Source organism: Cebidichthys violaceus, unplaced genomic scaffold (genome assembly GCF_023349555.1).
Source record: "Cebidichthys violaceus isolate CVI_PGR_0920_01 unplaced genomic scaffold, fCebVio1.0.p SCAF_49, whole genome shotgun sequence".
NCBI lineage: Eukaryota > Metazoa > Chordata > Actinopteri > Perciformes > Stichaeidae > Cebidichthys > Cebidichthys violaceus.
In genome coordinates, this window is record NW_027176694.1 from 225,314 (window position 1) to 242,298 (window position 16,985).

General features: G+C 41.3%; 2 protein-coding genes across 2 annotated transcripts in view; both read left to right on the forward strand.

The window, feature by feature from the left end:
- LOC137887202 (proprotein convertase subtilisin/kexin type 4-like) overlaps positions 1 to 2,740 on the forward strand; it is a 160,102-nt gene extending 157,362 nt beyond the window's left edge. Inside the window, 1 exon segment of the mRNA XM_068730015.1 lies at positions 465 to 2,740. The gene's annotated coding sequence lies outside the window, so the exon portion shown is untranslated.
- Positions 2,741 to 6,811: 4,071 nt separating this feature from the next.
- Positions 6,812 to 8,512, forward strand: pou3f2b (POU class 3 homeobox 2b). Its single transcript, XM_068730052.1, has one exon. The coding sequence runs from the start codon at positions 6,878 to 6,880 to the stop codon at positions 8,021 to 8,023; it is 1,146 nt and encodes a 381-aa protein (XP_068586153.1). The 5' UTR covers positions 6,812 to 6,877; the 3' UTR covers positions 8,024 to 8,512.
- Positions 8,513 to 16,985: the final 8,473 nt, after the last annotated feature.

Consider the following 16,985-nt stretch of genomic DNA (forward strand, 5'->3'; position numbering starts at 1 on the left):
CCTATACGCACGTCCTTATGCAGAAAAATAGGGGGGAAAAGACGAGGGAGAGCTCCTCAGCCCTGCTGTTTAAACAGCCTTCAGAAAGCCTGTGATTCCTCCCCTTCTCCCCTCACATTGTGCCACAGGAGCAGCCAGCAGGTTATTTCTCTGACAAGGAAACAGGCAAACACACCAGATGCACGAGTTAAAATTCTTCAAAAGCTCATCTGACGGGGGAAGACAAAAAAAAAAAAAAAAAAAAAAAAAAAAGGGAGCGGCTTCTGCCAGGTTTTCTCGTGCTGGGACAGTCTGAAATAACAGTGTGCATTATGCCTGGCGTTATTGCCTGCCAAACCACACGAATCAAAGACCTCATTGTGTGGATTACCTCGTTAATCTGTTGATGCCATTGAGTACTATTGCAGGTGTTAATGTGCCAGTTTTTTTTTGTTGTTTTTTTTCCCCCTCTCTTCTCTTATTAGGGAGGTGTAGCGTTGGGTAATCTGCTTTAAATGCTTTCTGGGGAATGAGGCACGCTGAAACCCAGCCAAGAGAACTCTGCTATCATGAAGAGCTTTCTCTTAATGCAGCACCACACAGAGGGGACCGACTGAGGCTGCGGCGCCGATGCCAACGGGGACGAGCTAGTGAGCTACACGCCCCACGCCACTTGTTGAAATATATGACTGTATGAATAATGAAAGAGGAAGAGGAAAAGTGATATTGCTAAAGCAGTCCCGCAATGACATCCATCACGGGAATGCCTCATTGCTCTTCTTCCTCTGTTTCCTGCTGCATAAAACTCCCAAGCAGTGTCTCTTTGGAGGAGCTAACCCAAGCTCCAGCTCTGAGCTGATTTAGAGGTGAACTCCTAAACCAAAAGAGAGAGAAAGATAAAAGAGACAGGAAGAGAGAAAGACAGAGGGAAAGGGACAGAAAGAGAGGTAATCCTCCCTTTTTTCTGCTCCCCAGGGTGGTCTCTTCATCCAGGGCCTCAAAGAGGGGCAGAATACACCTCCCCGCCACAATGGAGGGGACCCACAGGGGCTGTTGCTATCTGAGTGTGTGTGTGTGTGTGTGTGTGTGTGTGTGTGTGTGTGTGTGTGTGTGTGTGTGGGTGCAGCTTTAAGCAGCCCTTTGAGTGGCCTAATTGCATTGGAATACAGCAGTCTGAGAGCTGGCTCAGATCACGGCGGGCTGCTGGAGGGGTTAGCGCCCGCACCTCGACAGCCACACTCAGCAAAAGAGCCCCGGCACAATGCACACAATTAATGCTCTCCCTCTCGTTAACTCTCTCCCCACTTTTTGTCCTCTTCTACTTTCCTCTCATTCTCCTCCTCCTCACCCCATATCTTACTCTCTCTCCTCGATTCCCTCCCTCCCGACCCAGTATGCAGTCACTCACCCACTGTATTAATCCTCACATGCAGCCTGTCAATCTCCCCTCTCTTTGATGCGCACAACAATTACAGTAAGGATGGAAAGCGTGGGCTCTCGTTATGTAAGACTTGAGGCAAGCCTTAACGAGAATTATTGATACCTGAACAGCTAATCTGAAATAAAACCTCAGCAACAATGACATGTCTGTTATTACTTTGCAGCAATTGATCCGTGCGTGATTAAAAAGTATTGAATGCCTTCCACTGTAGCTATTCCACAGTGTAACAATGCAAGTTTACTTTGTTATAACGCAGGATATCTTTAGTTCCGATGCAGTCTTGTAGAGTGAAGGAGATTGGTTCAGTTCCTCTGGTGCTTGATTTCCTATCTGGTCTGGTATGAGCCAAACAAGTCAAAGTTGTGGTGGATGCAAAGCAAAGAAATATCTAGTTAGTCGGGATTGTTCCCTGAAGATGAGACTAATAAACCAATAATGCTCCATCTGGGACTTTGTGGCACTAAATGCTAAGTTGGTAAACATCTAATTGTACCTCATTGGATTATACCTCCTGTTGTAATAGTCTAGACATTATAACAGTATTCAACATGGGCATATACCAATCAATATATATATATATATATAGTTAGAGATGAAACAGGAAGTCAATCGACAGATCATTTATCCTCAACTATTTTATTAATTGATTAATCATTTTGGTCATTTTTTTTGTTTAAAAGAATCAAGCATCTCAAATGTGCAGTTATTCAACTTTGATGATAATAAACTAATATCTTTGGGTTTGGGAATGTTGGTTGGACAAAACAAGCAAGTTAAAGATCCCCTGCAGACATGTTTTAAGACATAAAAACACAGCGCTTGCAATAATAATTTGTTTCCCATATGGGTTTTACAACAAAAAAACAAAAACATTGATTACCTCGCTAAAAGAAATCTTAAAAATACAGAAGATGAATATGCAAATGTGTTTGGTTTCCAAATTGTAACAATGAGACGCCGGCTCTTCGTCAATGTGCTTTTTCAAGTTTCCACATCACACGTTGATGTAAGTTGGGCCATGATTGGCTCCAAACTAGTTGTGTGTGTTTGGTAATTCTCACTGGTCATATGATAAAAACAGAATTGCTAATTGAAGCCTTACACACATATTATTTTTCAATGATTTTTTGAATAGCATCCTTCTAAAATGATCACCCACGGACTATATTTCTGTATCTTCCTCCTACAGTAGGCAGTGGACAGTTCAATATATGGGTTAATATAGCCAGACAGACCCCAGCCTCTTTCCCTTCAGTTTGGACTCAACTGTTCTGGTTAGTAAATGGGGCTCAGTGGACTGTGTGTGTGTGTGTGTGTGTGTGTGTGTGTGTGTGTGTGTGTGTGTGTGTGGAACAATCAATGATTTAAAAAACATATCATATTCAACCAGCCTCTCCTTTGATTTTCTTTATTACGCGAGCCGTGTCTTAATAAAATCTAATTATTTCCGCTCACAGGACGCTTTCTGGTGAGAAATTGGCAGAGGGATGTGAGCTGATGTATGGGGAGACAGTCGCCTAATTAGAGCGTTAGAAATTGAATCTTTACAGCACACGGGTCATATAATTATCCTACTGTTAATTTAACGCTTACATTCTCTGCTGTTCATTTTTATTCCCTTAAATGTAGTTTGGCAGCGGCCCTCTGTGCTCAGCGCCGTGTTTTTACTGTATGAGAGGAGGCAGCATGGCCCCTAACATTGGCCCCTCTGAGTGATTGAATAACTGAGGGCCCTGCAGTCCAAATAACAAGGCTCGCATCATTTATGCATTGTTAAGCCATGTAATTGAAACGAGCCATAGTTTGCATATTACACCATTAAAATAATGTGCTTTGCGTTTCTCCCAACACGACTATTTAAGCCTGTGTGGCGATGTGGTAATTCCTTGAATTACAGCCTAATTACCACAATGTTCTTTTGATTTGGCCGATTTCAATGTTACGCCACAATAATGTTCAATATTACCAGGATGAATTACTGAGCCATGCCTGGAAACTTTTCCTCGTATGACTTAAATCCTGGCTGCTTCATGCGCTATCACTGCAGCTGGATTCACATCCATAAAGGATTATTAGCCGAAATGAGATCCATTAAAGGCCCAATCAGCAATACTTAATTGAAGAGCCTGAGTTATACATGGAATGAATATAAGCATTTGTTGTTCCTCAACTGATCGTCATAGGCCTGGTTTACTTCAACGTTTATAGATAGTAATAATGTAAACAGACCAACAACATCAGAAAACATTACAGACGTAGAACTACTGTTAACAAAAAGGAATGTTGGAGCAGTTTGGTTGCAGATTGTGCCTTTAAGCGATAAATATGACAAAATATTTGTTTGGTATACAATTTTGTGACCCTTCATTTATTTTAAGATGATTATATTTAAAGTGTATTCGTCTTTGTTAGTAACATCAGAGATTAGAAATGTCTATTTTGGCCACTAAAGCAGCATCAATACAAAATAAAAGCTGGCGAACGACTTAAATCAGTGAACAGCATCAATAGCCAATCCAGGTCATAGAAAGCATGGCATCTGGAGCATTTTGTAATTAGCACTTGCCCTTTGTTACTTGCCCCTGTATTGTTCACGGACCTCAGTCTATGCACATGACGTGTGTCCTTGTGTGAACTTTTCGTATACATTAACATCGCTAAGAATGATTTGTGAGTGAGCGAACTCAGTATGTAGACTCTGCTTTTACTGCACAGTTTGATTATTTTTTGTGAAAATATTTCTTTGATAATTGCTTTTTTATTGCCATTTAATTTTACTGCTATAGGTCCAAATTATTAGATAAAATGTTTAATTACAGCTTTAGTCATTTGCATAGTTTAGAAGTTATAAATTGTGGATATTGAAGAACTGTCTCCATTGATTTATAGGTTTAATTTGTGGCCAGTATGTATTACTTTATTTCTGGTGGATTTAATTGTTATAGGCCACAGACCGACAAAAAGTGCTGTTTAATTGCATCTATACAGTAGGAAGTATTAACGCCTTCTAGTATTCAGAATTAAGGGGCCGCTTCAGAAGTTAGCAAGTTGAAGCATATACTTCTGCCAAGCAGCATTTTTGAAGTTTTGTTTGTATTTTTTTTTTTTTTTTTGTTCACACAGTTTGCTTTATCTCACTGCAGTGTGAGGAGCAGCTTTGAGGACAGACATAATCTCTCTCATCTTTTTCAGTTCTTCTAGGCCTTTCTCCCTCTCAGGGCCCTGTGCTCTTTACCCCTCCCTCCTTTATCCCTGCCAAGGCTTTGTCCCCGCAGCAGAGAGCCTCTCTAAATAGAGGCCTTTAGATAGTCCAGGAACAGGGGAGGAGGGGGGGGCAGCAGCGACTCTACTGCTGTTGTTTCATTTACCTCTCCCTATGGCAACCAGCAGCGGTCGGCCAGGAATGTCCCCTCTCTGGACAAAGTCCTGGTCCCTGAAGCTGACACCGGGGGGACGGCAGCTGGGATGGGATGGAAACCTGCCCTCCCTGCCCTGGACATGGAGGCCCGAGTATGGAGTATTAATCCTCCTCTCCACTTGTGTGTTTTCTCACTTTACTGGATGATGAGCAGCCAGAGGAGCTTTCCACACACAATTAACTCGGGGGAAAAAAAAGATGTATATAAGACCTGAAAATAACTTCAAAATCTCTTTTGGGGATGTAAAGAAACCTAAAGGGTTTTAATGACCCAGCCCAGCCTGAATGATCCCACATAGATCCTTAACAGTGCTGTAAACACCCATTTAGGAGCACATGCAATGCTTCAAACTACATTGTAAAAGGAACATTTTGGAAACCACATAAATGGCGTATTTCAATGTTTTAAAATATATATATATTTTATGTCACTCAAGCTATATATAGTTCCTCCAGGGACCCTACTTTATCTGTGTGAAGCCACTCCTCCCAGTGCAGACTTGTTAATTCACTTTACAGCCTGGTAGGGCACAACAGTGGATTTGTTTACTTTATGGGCTGTTAAAAGTTCCCACTTCGAAACATATGAAAGATATCTACATTTACGAGACTTAATTGAATTTTTTTTTTTTACTAACTTGCACTATTACAAACACTTATGAAGGTTATTAAAATGGTAGAATTCTGTTATTAATAACTTTGATAAGCAATTGTTTCAAAAACTAGGTAGCAGGAACATGTTGGACTTGATGCATTCTAAGTAGTTGTTTTAAATGACACACACCTCAATTAAAACTGCTGTAAAACTTTTACATGAAAGACTATTGGTCACTAAATGACGTCCAACGGTGTCCATTTCACTCACAATTTATTCAAGTTTTTTTTTTTTTTACAAAAAATAATGTCTAATAAAATCGATTTGACTGAAATGTGTCTGATCTTTTTTTTCCTTCGCCAGATATCTAGATTTAGAAATCAAACTACTTGTATTCTAGATGTATTTCTCCTATGACGCACCATCTCAAAACAGTGCTCTGTATTTAGGACATTATGCGTTTTATCTGCCGTTATGTCAGCATGCATGTTGTCTTAAACCCCGGATTGAGTAAATCAGATTTCTATTCTGTTTGTTGCAGGAGTACATGACTTTAAAAAGTCAATATTTAAACTATGTTATCTTAACTTAACACTAATGCTTGAAGATCAATATTCAGTATATTATTTCACACACACACACACACACACACACACACACACACACACACACACACACACACACAACGCTGCACAAATAACACAAACCTATTAATATGCATTCACCCACAACGTCTTGCAGAAATGTTGCAACGCTGCAGCACTCCTAAAAACATTAAACAGCATTTTACAGACAGGCCTTGTCTATGGATATGCAGATAATATAGCTATGCATGTCATTTGAAATCCAACACTCTTTGCTGAAATTAAAAGGTTAACGTCACCTAATCAAATTAGGAGTTGTACGCACACGTTTCCTTAACATTTAATATCATAAATGTGCGCAGAAATTACAATTAACAATTAATCTAAAGTCTGCCTCAATAAACAATTGCATATCCTATACACTACAGAGCTTTTGTATTAATCTTCCCAATAGGGGAAACCCTGGTCTCCTGGATCTAGGCTACCCTCAGCCTGAGTCTTGATAGAACATGATTATCAAAGTAAATCAACTGTATCTTACAGTTGCACTGCTGATCCCGGTGCTCCGTCTCCCCATGCTGCACTCCGGCTCTCCGCTTCCACGGGAGCCTCAACTCGCACCTCTCTCAACAAAGAGAGTAGTGTTTGTTGAGACTTCCCCGCAGCCAATCGCCGCGTCGTTGCCCCTGGTAACCACGTCCATCATCCTTTGACGTCCAATGAGCAGCGGGGGCGTGGCGGAGTCCAGGTGCGCCTCGGCGTCCACTTGGCAGAGCGCCTGAGAGCCGCCTGTGGGCAGGAGAGGATCTGTCAAATGCGAGGTTCCTTCAATAAGAGCGACCAGTCCGGCTCCGAGAGTCATGGCGACCGCAGCGTCTAACCACTACAACATCCTCACCTCCAGCGCATCCATCGTGCACTCGGAGCCCGGCAACATGCAGCAAGCCACGGCGTACCGGGACGCGCAGAGCCTGTTGCAGAGCGACTACCCGCTGCAGAGCAACAGCCACACGCTCAGCCACGCACACCAGTGGATCACGGCGCTGTCCCACGGAGAGGGAGCCCCGTGGTCCTCCAGCCCGCTCGGCGCGGAGCAGGACATCAAACCCGCGGTGCAGGGCGCCCGGGACGAGATGCACAACTCCAGCAACAACCTGCAGCACCAGTCGCGGCCGCCCCACCTGGTGCACCAGACGCACGGGAACCACCACGACGGCCGGGCGTGGAGGACCACCACCGCGGCTCACATACCGAGCATGGCCACGACGAACGGCCAAAGCCTTATTTACTCCCAGCCGGGCTTCGGCGTAAACGGGCTGATCCCGGGCAGCGGGCAGGGGATGCACCACCACAACCTAAGAGACAGTCATGACGACCACCACAGCCCGCACCTCAGCGAACACGGCCACCCTCCGTCCCAGCATCAGCACCAGCACCGACCGCAGAGCCACCACGACCACTCGGACGAGGATACGCCGACCTCGGACGACCTGGAGCAGTTCGCCAAGCAGTTCAAACAGCGGAGGATCAAGCTGGGCTTCACGCAGGCGGACGTGGGACTCGCCCTGGGGACCCTGTACGGAAATGTGTTTTCCCAAACCACCATATGCAGGTTTGAGGCCCTGCAGCTCAGCTTCAAAAACATGTGTAAGCTGAAGCCTCTGTTGAACAAGTGGTTGGAGGAGGCGGACTCCACCTCGGGCAGCCCGACCAGCCTGGACAAAATCGCGGCGCAGGGGAGGAAAAGGAAAAAACGGACTTCAATCGAGGTTAGCGTAAAGGGAGCTTTGGAGAGCCATTTTTTGAAGTCCCCTAAACCGGCAGCGTCGGAAATAATCGGCCTTGCGGACAGTCTGCACCTGGAGAAAGAAGTGGTGAGGGTTTGGTTTTGTAACAGGAGACAGAAGGAGAAACGCATGACCCCTCCCGGAGGAGCTCTGCCCGGGAGCGAGGATGTGTACGGGGACACGCCGCCGCACCACGGGGTCCAGACCCCGGTCCAATGAACTCTGCTGGACCGCTCCTCCAGGACATGTTTATCCTTTTTATTTATCCCCAAGGTTATATATAAATCACTGAACTATGAAGCGCTATAGTGGGTGTTTTATGTATACTAGATTGCAGTGAGTACTTACACAACATCTGCAGTGAATATCTGAGAAATGGAAAATGAGTGAGGGGAGGACAGGACATTTTTTTCCCCCTCCCAGAGCTAAAGGAACATAAGCCTGTGTTGTGTTCTCCGAGGATACATGCCCAGCACTGTGACTCCAGCCGACGCAGTTTCAAGGTGTAGCCCCTATTGTGTATTGAAATTATACTTGACGGGAAAAAAAAGAAGAGGGAGGGGAGGAGGGATACCTGTTTTAGACTAAAAGCATAGCTGAATGGTTTCCATTCGCCACTTTTATATCAAATCACAAGACACATTTTCCCTGTGCGTTAAAGGGAAAGAAAATACAAAGGCGTTTAGTTTTGTAGCTCTAAATTGTGCGTCCAGCAGTGATGGGTGGGTGGGTGGGTGGGTGGGTGGGGGAGGGGGGAGGGGGGGGGGTCAAAGGAGCTGCGTTAATGGAGTAAACTGGAGGCCAGTAAAGGCTGCAGCCCCAGTCCAGTGGAGTCCAGCTGAGGGTGAGCATCGCCTGAGTCCCATCTGTCAGCCAGGCAGCACAGAGCCGCTTCGCAGTGAAAACACTGCTGGGAGACTGCTGGCCATTCAGCTCTTATTTATGCTTTGAGAACAGAGTTCAGGATTTAGTTATGAACATAGATTATTACTATTATATTATAATTTTTTTTTTTAATTATTATTATTACATTTGTGCAGCTCACCGGCTAAACTCTTCAATAATTGGCAGTGAGTGCAGTGATGTGGTTAAAAAAAAAAAAAAAACTGTATGACCTCCATCATAAGTCAGAGAGCAGTATAAACAAAAAGTCCATTATATTTTTCCACAAAACAAGCGTTAAATGATATTTCTTCCCCCTCAGAGAGTCGCCAAGCTTCAGGAAGGGCTCCGTGGCGATCGATTGGATTATCTGGCACTTTTCTACAATAGGATGGGCTATAGATAGAGCGATATCTACACAAAATATACGTCACCAACTCTCACAGAACATTTGGATATCCACTTTTGTAAATATTGTATAACTTTAAAAGTCATGGCTTCATCCCTGTTTCTTTCTTCACTGGGGCACTTTTTGGATTGATGTTTTCAAAAACAAACAGGTTGAGTTTTTAAAATCCAGTCTCATTCATATAGCCTACCTACTGCCTTGTATTTGTGTGCTATTTAACGTTCATTCTGTTGCCGAAATTATGCTCTTTTACGGTTTCATATTTTTTTTTATGTTTCATATTATTTTCAGTCTAAAGATTTTTTTGATTTTTTTTTTATTAATGTGAAATCAATTTAATTTCTTTAAATTGTCGGAGGAGCTCTATTTTGCCATTTGAAGTCCGCTTTGAAATACGTTGTGTTCCCAATCAAAGTATAGTGCTTTGAGGACTGAATTCAGATGAATCGATAACACTGTTGTAGAGGATTGTCCACAATGAATCAGACAGGATACAAACGGAGATACGCATCTTGATTAGTGTTTGAAAAGAAAGATAATAAGGCCTTTATGTATTTCTTCCCAGAACACATTTTAGAGACATTTCCAAAAAATTGCAGCATATGATCAAAATAGTATTATTATTATTATTATTATTATTATTATTATTATTATTATTATTATTATTCACAGGGTGTTATTTTAATTTGTTTGTGAGGTCGTTGCCATGCATTTCATTTCAGCCATTTTGTTCCTCTTCGTCTATGTTGCTTTATTACATGAGGGAAATTGCTCTTAGACATTTTATTTGATTTTTTTTTAGCACTGTTAATGAGATTGTAATTTATTATACAATGGCTTTTATAGTTGACACAAAATGTGAGATATATATGAAATGTCACCGAGAAGGCTTTTGTTTCGTAGGGAAGAAGAGAGACATATTTTTAATTTTCTTTTTTTTTTTTCAGCGGGATTGCCACAGCCTAAAACCGTCACAGCTAAATGTATATACATCTGTTCTCCGTAGCTTGCTTTTCGTTTTATGCAAAAACAGATATCCAGGGACTTTGTTTTTTTTCTCTCATCTCATGTGGAAACAGCTTCTTTTTCCCCCCTCCTGATTTATTTTTCTCCCGCAGAAAACAACAAGCAGAAATGTTTATGGCATTGAAATATCTCCTCAGTAGCTTTAATGAATGGATCCATCTCATAATTCACTGGAAATCCAAGTTGTGGGATGTAGACCTGTAGCAATCCGACGCTGTTTTTTTTTGTTGTTTTGTTTAATTGCTTGTTAAACCAGTCGTTTGTTTTTAGGGGGGGGATATATAGGCTATGTCATATTCACTGGATGAACTTGGGGTAGATACAGCAGAGGTGATAAACGCCTGTAGGTGTTTCATCACTTGACACACGAACAACGGACTTGCACATTTTTAAATAATGGGGTTGATATTAAACAGCTTTTTTCCAACGTCGAGGCTAAATGTATTTTTTTCTTTCTTTCAATTCAGCAAAAGAGAACGCTGCTGCCGTGAGTCCACTATCTGCTCTGGCATCTGTGCTTTAAAAAAAGAAAAGAAAATGGGCTTCTTGCTTTGAGCTCATTCGGTTGGGTGGAATTAATGGTTGAGAGAAAATCAGGGTTGATGAATGGAAGATTGTGAGCCGATGATGTGTTGTTTCTGCCCCAGGCTGCTTTTAAATGGACTGGCTTTGGCTGGGAAAACCTCAGCTTCCATCTAGGGTTAAATTAGGGGTTCCCAAAGTGGGGTCGGAGGACCAATAGTGGTCCTTGGGAGGATTGAAAGGGGTCCAACGTGGAAATTTCACTGCAATTGTATTTGGAGCCAGAGGTTTCACTTTCTCTGTTCACAGTCACACTCACAGTATTGTGGACTAAAAAAAAAAAAAAAAGAACAATCTAGATATCATCTCACATAAGATGTCAGACAAATTAGATGTAAAATGCAGCCTATCATACAATTCATCCTTAATCACAAAGCTGTGTTATGCATCATCATTCCTCTGCTCTTGGTCAAAGATGTTTATTTTATTATAACACTAGACAAAGAATTGCATGTTTTTGGCTATTTTTGGTTTCACTTGGGTTGATGAGGTTGAGCCCTTTAAACTGAAGGTTACCAGAACAACCAGACTTTAAACAGCATCATACATTGTGAGATTTCCTGTTTTTATTCCAAAACGTATGGATAACATGTTGTCCAAAACAGAAAGTTCAAGATCAACAGATAAAAAAAATCTTACCAGAACCAATCCACTCTAAATGAGACTTATAGTGACAGTGATATTGACAGTGGTGACCCTGATGGTATTTTCATATTCACTATGGAATGTCATTTCGCGATAATATTCCCATAGGAACCTGTGGTGCGATATTAGTATGAGCATCTCTTCTGGTTCATTTTGTTTTGGAGCTGACGGACAGAATGCAGAGCTGCCACTTCCTGCTTCACTACAAACAAAATGTCAAATGTGTTTGCCCTCTGTGGTCGTCATAATAATGCGAATTACAATTGGGTTCTTCTCCATTTCACTCCACGAACTGCCCGTCCTGACTGCAGCAGTGCAGCGTGTAAACAGAGGAGCCTGTGGGGATAAAGTGAGAGTGAGGTGGACCTCAGCAAACGAGCAGGATTGACCGGGAATCAATATCCGATCGGTTATTGATGGCGGTGACCGATTAAAATGACCATAAACAAACAAACTAAAATGTAGGCCGCCCTTTTTTTCCCTGGGTATTGCAATAACTATTTACTATAGTGTCCAAACAAGTCTGCAGTTTCATATGTTAGGCTTATATACTTATTTTTATTTCTGTATAAAACAATGACATAAAAGTAGCGTCTTTCCCTAGTATAAAAACCGTAATATTCTCATAATACACAGGGCAAGACTCAATGGTTTCTTATCCAAAAGTGGATTTTTACTGACCTTATTGGACTTTTTGTATTTTTAATCAACGACACTATGGTTCGTTGACTTCCACGCGGGATTATAAACACAGTGGATATATCCCTCTGGAACACAGCATGTGTTACAGACTACAAAACAGTGTATGAGATCAAATAAAAAGACGCCGCACTCTCCGCATCATCACCGCTCGCCGTTTGACCTGCCATTAGGATGCGTGGCACGAAACGACACCCGGAAATAAAGCCCATGTGTCTGATCTCTGAAGTCGACTTTTTGTGGAGCTCAGCAATCAAAAAAAAGTGCGCCCTCGTGCCCTTCATCCGCTCTCTAGCAGATGCAATTAATAGCGCGTCGCGTTAATTACACCTTCCTTTTTATTTAGGTGACTTGAAATTTCCCATTAGGCTCCCAGGGAAGGGAAAAAAACAAAACACTCCACTGTCGTGGTGCTGAGCTGTGGAGAAACAGATTCATCGGTGTTCTAGCGCCATCTAGCGACAATAGCATGACCCGAGGGTGAGTCCAAGCCGTTATGTCATTTTATTGTCTGTGAGGGTTGGGGGTCAAAAATATCAACATCATCAAATCTTTGCCAAATCATGAAGTTATGGCATAAAGGTGAGATATAGCCTAAAGGTGAAGTGTGGTTGTCTAATGGAGATGTAAAAGCATTTTGTCATGACATAATGAATGTGAGAAAGATAGTAGAGGCCCTCATTACAAGACTAGTCAGTGTAGTAGGATATATTAAAATAGCGTACATTTTACAGACTTTGGGCAGGAGTTGCACCAAAAACATGTAGGAAATGTCAGAAAAACATACTTATGTAATAATTTCAATACATTCATTGTTGAGGAATAACATTAACTTTATCGGACCGACAACAGTTCATGATTAGAAAACTCTTGGGCAGTTTTGGGAAGCAATATTTACTCATTGGTAGAGCATGTTTTTACAAGTCAGCACACTTTTGATGGGTATTCATTTACATCATTCTTTATCGTTAAACTGGACCGGATCCTGCACACTGGTCATATAAGTCATCTCAACAAAAATCATTCCAGGGCCAGCTTCTTAAATCTGAGGATTTTTTGTCATTTCGACATTATTTTACATTGAATATCTCTGGATTTTTTTGGACCAGTGGTCAGACAAAACAAGCAAAAAGCGTTTTTTTTCCCCCCACTTTTTTGACATGTCAGTAGGAAAAACACGGGTGTAAATAATACAATGAGTGATGTCTGGATTGCATTTAGATGCCTCAGTTTCAGGGTCCTGGTGTTGTGCATGCTGGCTCACCGTCACACTGCCGCGGGCTCACGGAGACACTTTGAAAAGAACGGAGCCATCGTTAATGGAATTAGTAACACCTGACATTTTAATACACTGAACAATTCATAGCAAAACAATAATTGAAGGATTATTCAATTAACAAAAACAATCATTAGCTGCAGCCCAAGACTCAACAGTGAAAATGTATCTGTAGCAAGTTAGCCACGAGAACCCATGCGCTGGTTTCACAGACCTGTTACTGAACTCGACATGAGCCTTGCAGATTTGTGTTTGTTGTTGCAAAGTGCCCCTGAGAAAATCAAAGGCTGAATGTGAATGGGCACGTCAGCCTGAAAAGCCTGTTCAGGCAAGCTGGCAACATCACGCAGGGTATCGGCTCAATCTGTTTGAAGTGTCCTTTACTCCCATTTTTTTGTCAGTTTATCTGGATGACCGTGTTCTCTTTCCCTCTCTTCTGCCAACGTTAAAGAAGGCCTCCTCTGTCAGCGAACCTGTTCTACTTCTAAACTATTGATCGACAGCGTTTGTTTTTCAGTGACAGAGGCGTGCCGGCGCCTCTGGCAACAGGTAATGAAGTGGGACATACGGTATTATTTCTGGTGTCGAGACACGGTTAGATGCTGACTCAGCACATTGAGGCCTGTCGCGATCAAAAAAAAAAAAAAAAAAGAGAGAGAGAGAAGTGATTGTGTCTGATGGAACAACATTAATACGTAGTCAAACTCGCATCACATAGTGTCATTTAACATTGTGTGAAACAACATAGTGTTTCAATTTGACTTCCTCGGGTAATTTTAATTTGTAATAAATTAATTTGAAAAATGAACGTTTCTGTGGCTAACTTTATTTACCCCCCAGAGATCTTAATCTAATGCCTTTGTACAAAGTTTCCCTGTCAAACATCATGTCCATCTCTGAATTGCGTGAAGATGAATCAGCCTTCTGTATCGCACACACACACACACACACACACACACACACCCCTGCTCATCCTCCCCCCAGCACACAGATAACAGTGATACAAGCTCATGAGCAGAACATAATTCCACCATTTGACATTGTTGTTCTTCAATCTCACTCAGATGCATCGCAGCTAATTACACTTTGCACACTTAAGTACACAAATGCGCGTGTGCGTTCATTTGTAAACGAGTTATTGTTTAATTATAACTTCACATGAACTTTGCTGATCAGTGGGGCGAATCGTGTCTCCCCTTCAGCGCGTAATTATTCAGGATATAATTGCTCGGCCTGTTTGTGAAACATGCTCGTCTCCCAGCAAGGCCATCTTGTGCGACTCCTGGTGCCAGCTCTCCTTTGACATTGGCCATGGGCCTCTACACGGCTCTGTTTAAGGCTGCTGTGAGAACAGGAAGCTGTAGATGGACAAAGAGAATCAAAGGGTTAAAAAAAAAGTTGTCCTGGTGAGGTGGTACTTCAAGTTAAAATGGATATGTAACACTTGAGGCAGAAATATATATATATATACAACTCGAGAATTGATAAAAAAAATGATCAAAGATTGCTCCAAAATACCACATTACCTTGACCTTGAGGAACACCATAGACAAAGCCATGCTTGTTTGGAGATTTTTGCGTTTCTGTTCTGGAAATTGCTCAGAAAACGCCCTGTTTGTCAATATGCGTAGGAAAGCAATACATCCTCTGAACGCACACGGTCTTAAAATAGCAAATAATGAAAAATAAATAAAACTACATGTATAAAACTGCAAGTTTTGGGTATCCACTCTTTTTTGATTCTATGACTTTTGTAATCATCTACACTTTGGCTGGTTGATGACTTGTTTTGTTGAAGACACTATACCATGGGTTTTGACAGAATACACCTTGACTTTTTTCAACTTACTATACTATGACTTATTAATGACTTTTTTCAACAAACCATTCAAGGAATTTTATATGATTTTTTTCCAACATACTATAATATGATGTTTTTATAACTTATTTTGACATACTATAGATGACTTTGTCACGATTTTTTTCAACACACTATAATTTTTTTCAACATATACTACTCTTTTACGACTTTTTATTGATTTTTTTGGTTTATGACGTTTTTAAGACTTTTTTCGACATCCTATACTTTTTTATGACTTTTTTTTACATTGTGTCATATATATAGGGATTCATCTGTCATTACAAAGTTGTTCTAATGATTATATTGCATGCCTCTCTTCTGTGTGCAGCAATTAGGAGAGAAAAGGGTTTTTTTTGCGATAAATGTTGACTTTTGGACATTACAACACTCTTAAGTTATTTGAAATGTTTTAATCACACTATCATATTCCTTGAGAAACTATCCTCAGCCTCCACTGGATTTTATTCTACAAATAGTATCATACTGATGATAGTTTGTCCATATCCTGGTGGCAGCACCTCTTCCCCATCTTTGCGGGGGATCGATAATATCCATCGGGCTCTCCAAGGCAGTCTAGGTGTCTGTCAGCCCATGGTTAGAATACATACGCTTTTCTGACATGATACGAATATTTGAGGGTTTGTGAAAGATTTCAGCGTTTTATACGCGTGTTCTAATAGCAACTGACAAAGTTAACTCCATTGGACTTGAAGAAGAATTGTGACTTCTGCACGCACCTTGCAGAGTGGAAAAGCAGAACGCTCACTAACTATTTATGGAGATTTAGTGTTTATTCCAAATATTAACCATATCCAGTTCGCTATTGTCATTAGACAGCCTGTAGCCTGCATAATAATCCTTTATTAGACAAGAAATATCCCGAGGTATTGTAGGCCAAGCATTGTAATAAATATGAGAAAACTTCATCTTCGATGTTAGGAAAGTTACACATCTGCTTTATCAGATCATTGTATCATTTTACAAAACTACATTGATGCTCTACAGATTCTTTGTTGTACAGCTCTTCCGAAAAACTCTTTTCTCTCTCTTCTCTGCTGCGTTACTCATTACTGGACAGCCGAGACACATCCTCTAGAACGGCACACCGCGCTGTCCATGGTTCTGAAACAACAGCTCAGTGATAGTCACGTAGGGCTGCACCAAAGCTCGTTGTTCTTACACTAGAAGCTCCTATAAAAGCTTTTGAATACAGCTTCAAATGTTATTTTGAAGCTGTTATTTTCTGCATGTACCACATGTTTATTTACCACTATTTCTGACTTTGTCCACAGACAAATTGTCTTTAAACAAATATCGAATAACATATGTATTCAGGAAAAGCGTTGGGTCCATTTGATGTCTATGAGTATTTACCAAGGTTGCATCAAACAGCTGACAGTTGTTTTCCTAACTGCCCAGGAACATTCACCGAACCGGATTCTTTCATCGTTTCCGTAGAGTTCATATCTTTATTTTTCTTTACAAAACTATATTGTTTACATAAATGCTCTACAGCTTATTTTTGTTTGTACAGATCTTCACATCTATTTATGTTTTCCTACCACAGGTTTTCCAGTGGAGGTTCTTTCCAAGTCCAAAATGAGTGTGACGACAAGGCTGTTGGGTTCTGTGGTGTCTGCTACCTGTTATTTTCTGTAGGTATGAAACGCTTATTTACCGCTATTTCTGGGCAAATATTCAATTCCACAGAGGCTACCAAACAGTTATTAAATAGAAGATGTATTGTATCTGCTTGAATATAATGTCTATGAGTGATCAACGAGATTGTGTTGTCTGTTGC

Excerpts from the sequence above, each read along its gene's own strand:
- pou3f2b (XM_068730052.1), top strand. The coding sequence starts at position 6,878 with ATGGCGACCGCAGCGTCTAACCACTACAACATCCTCACCTCCAGCGCA.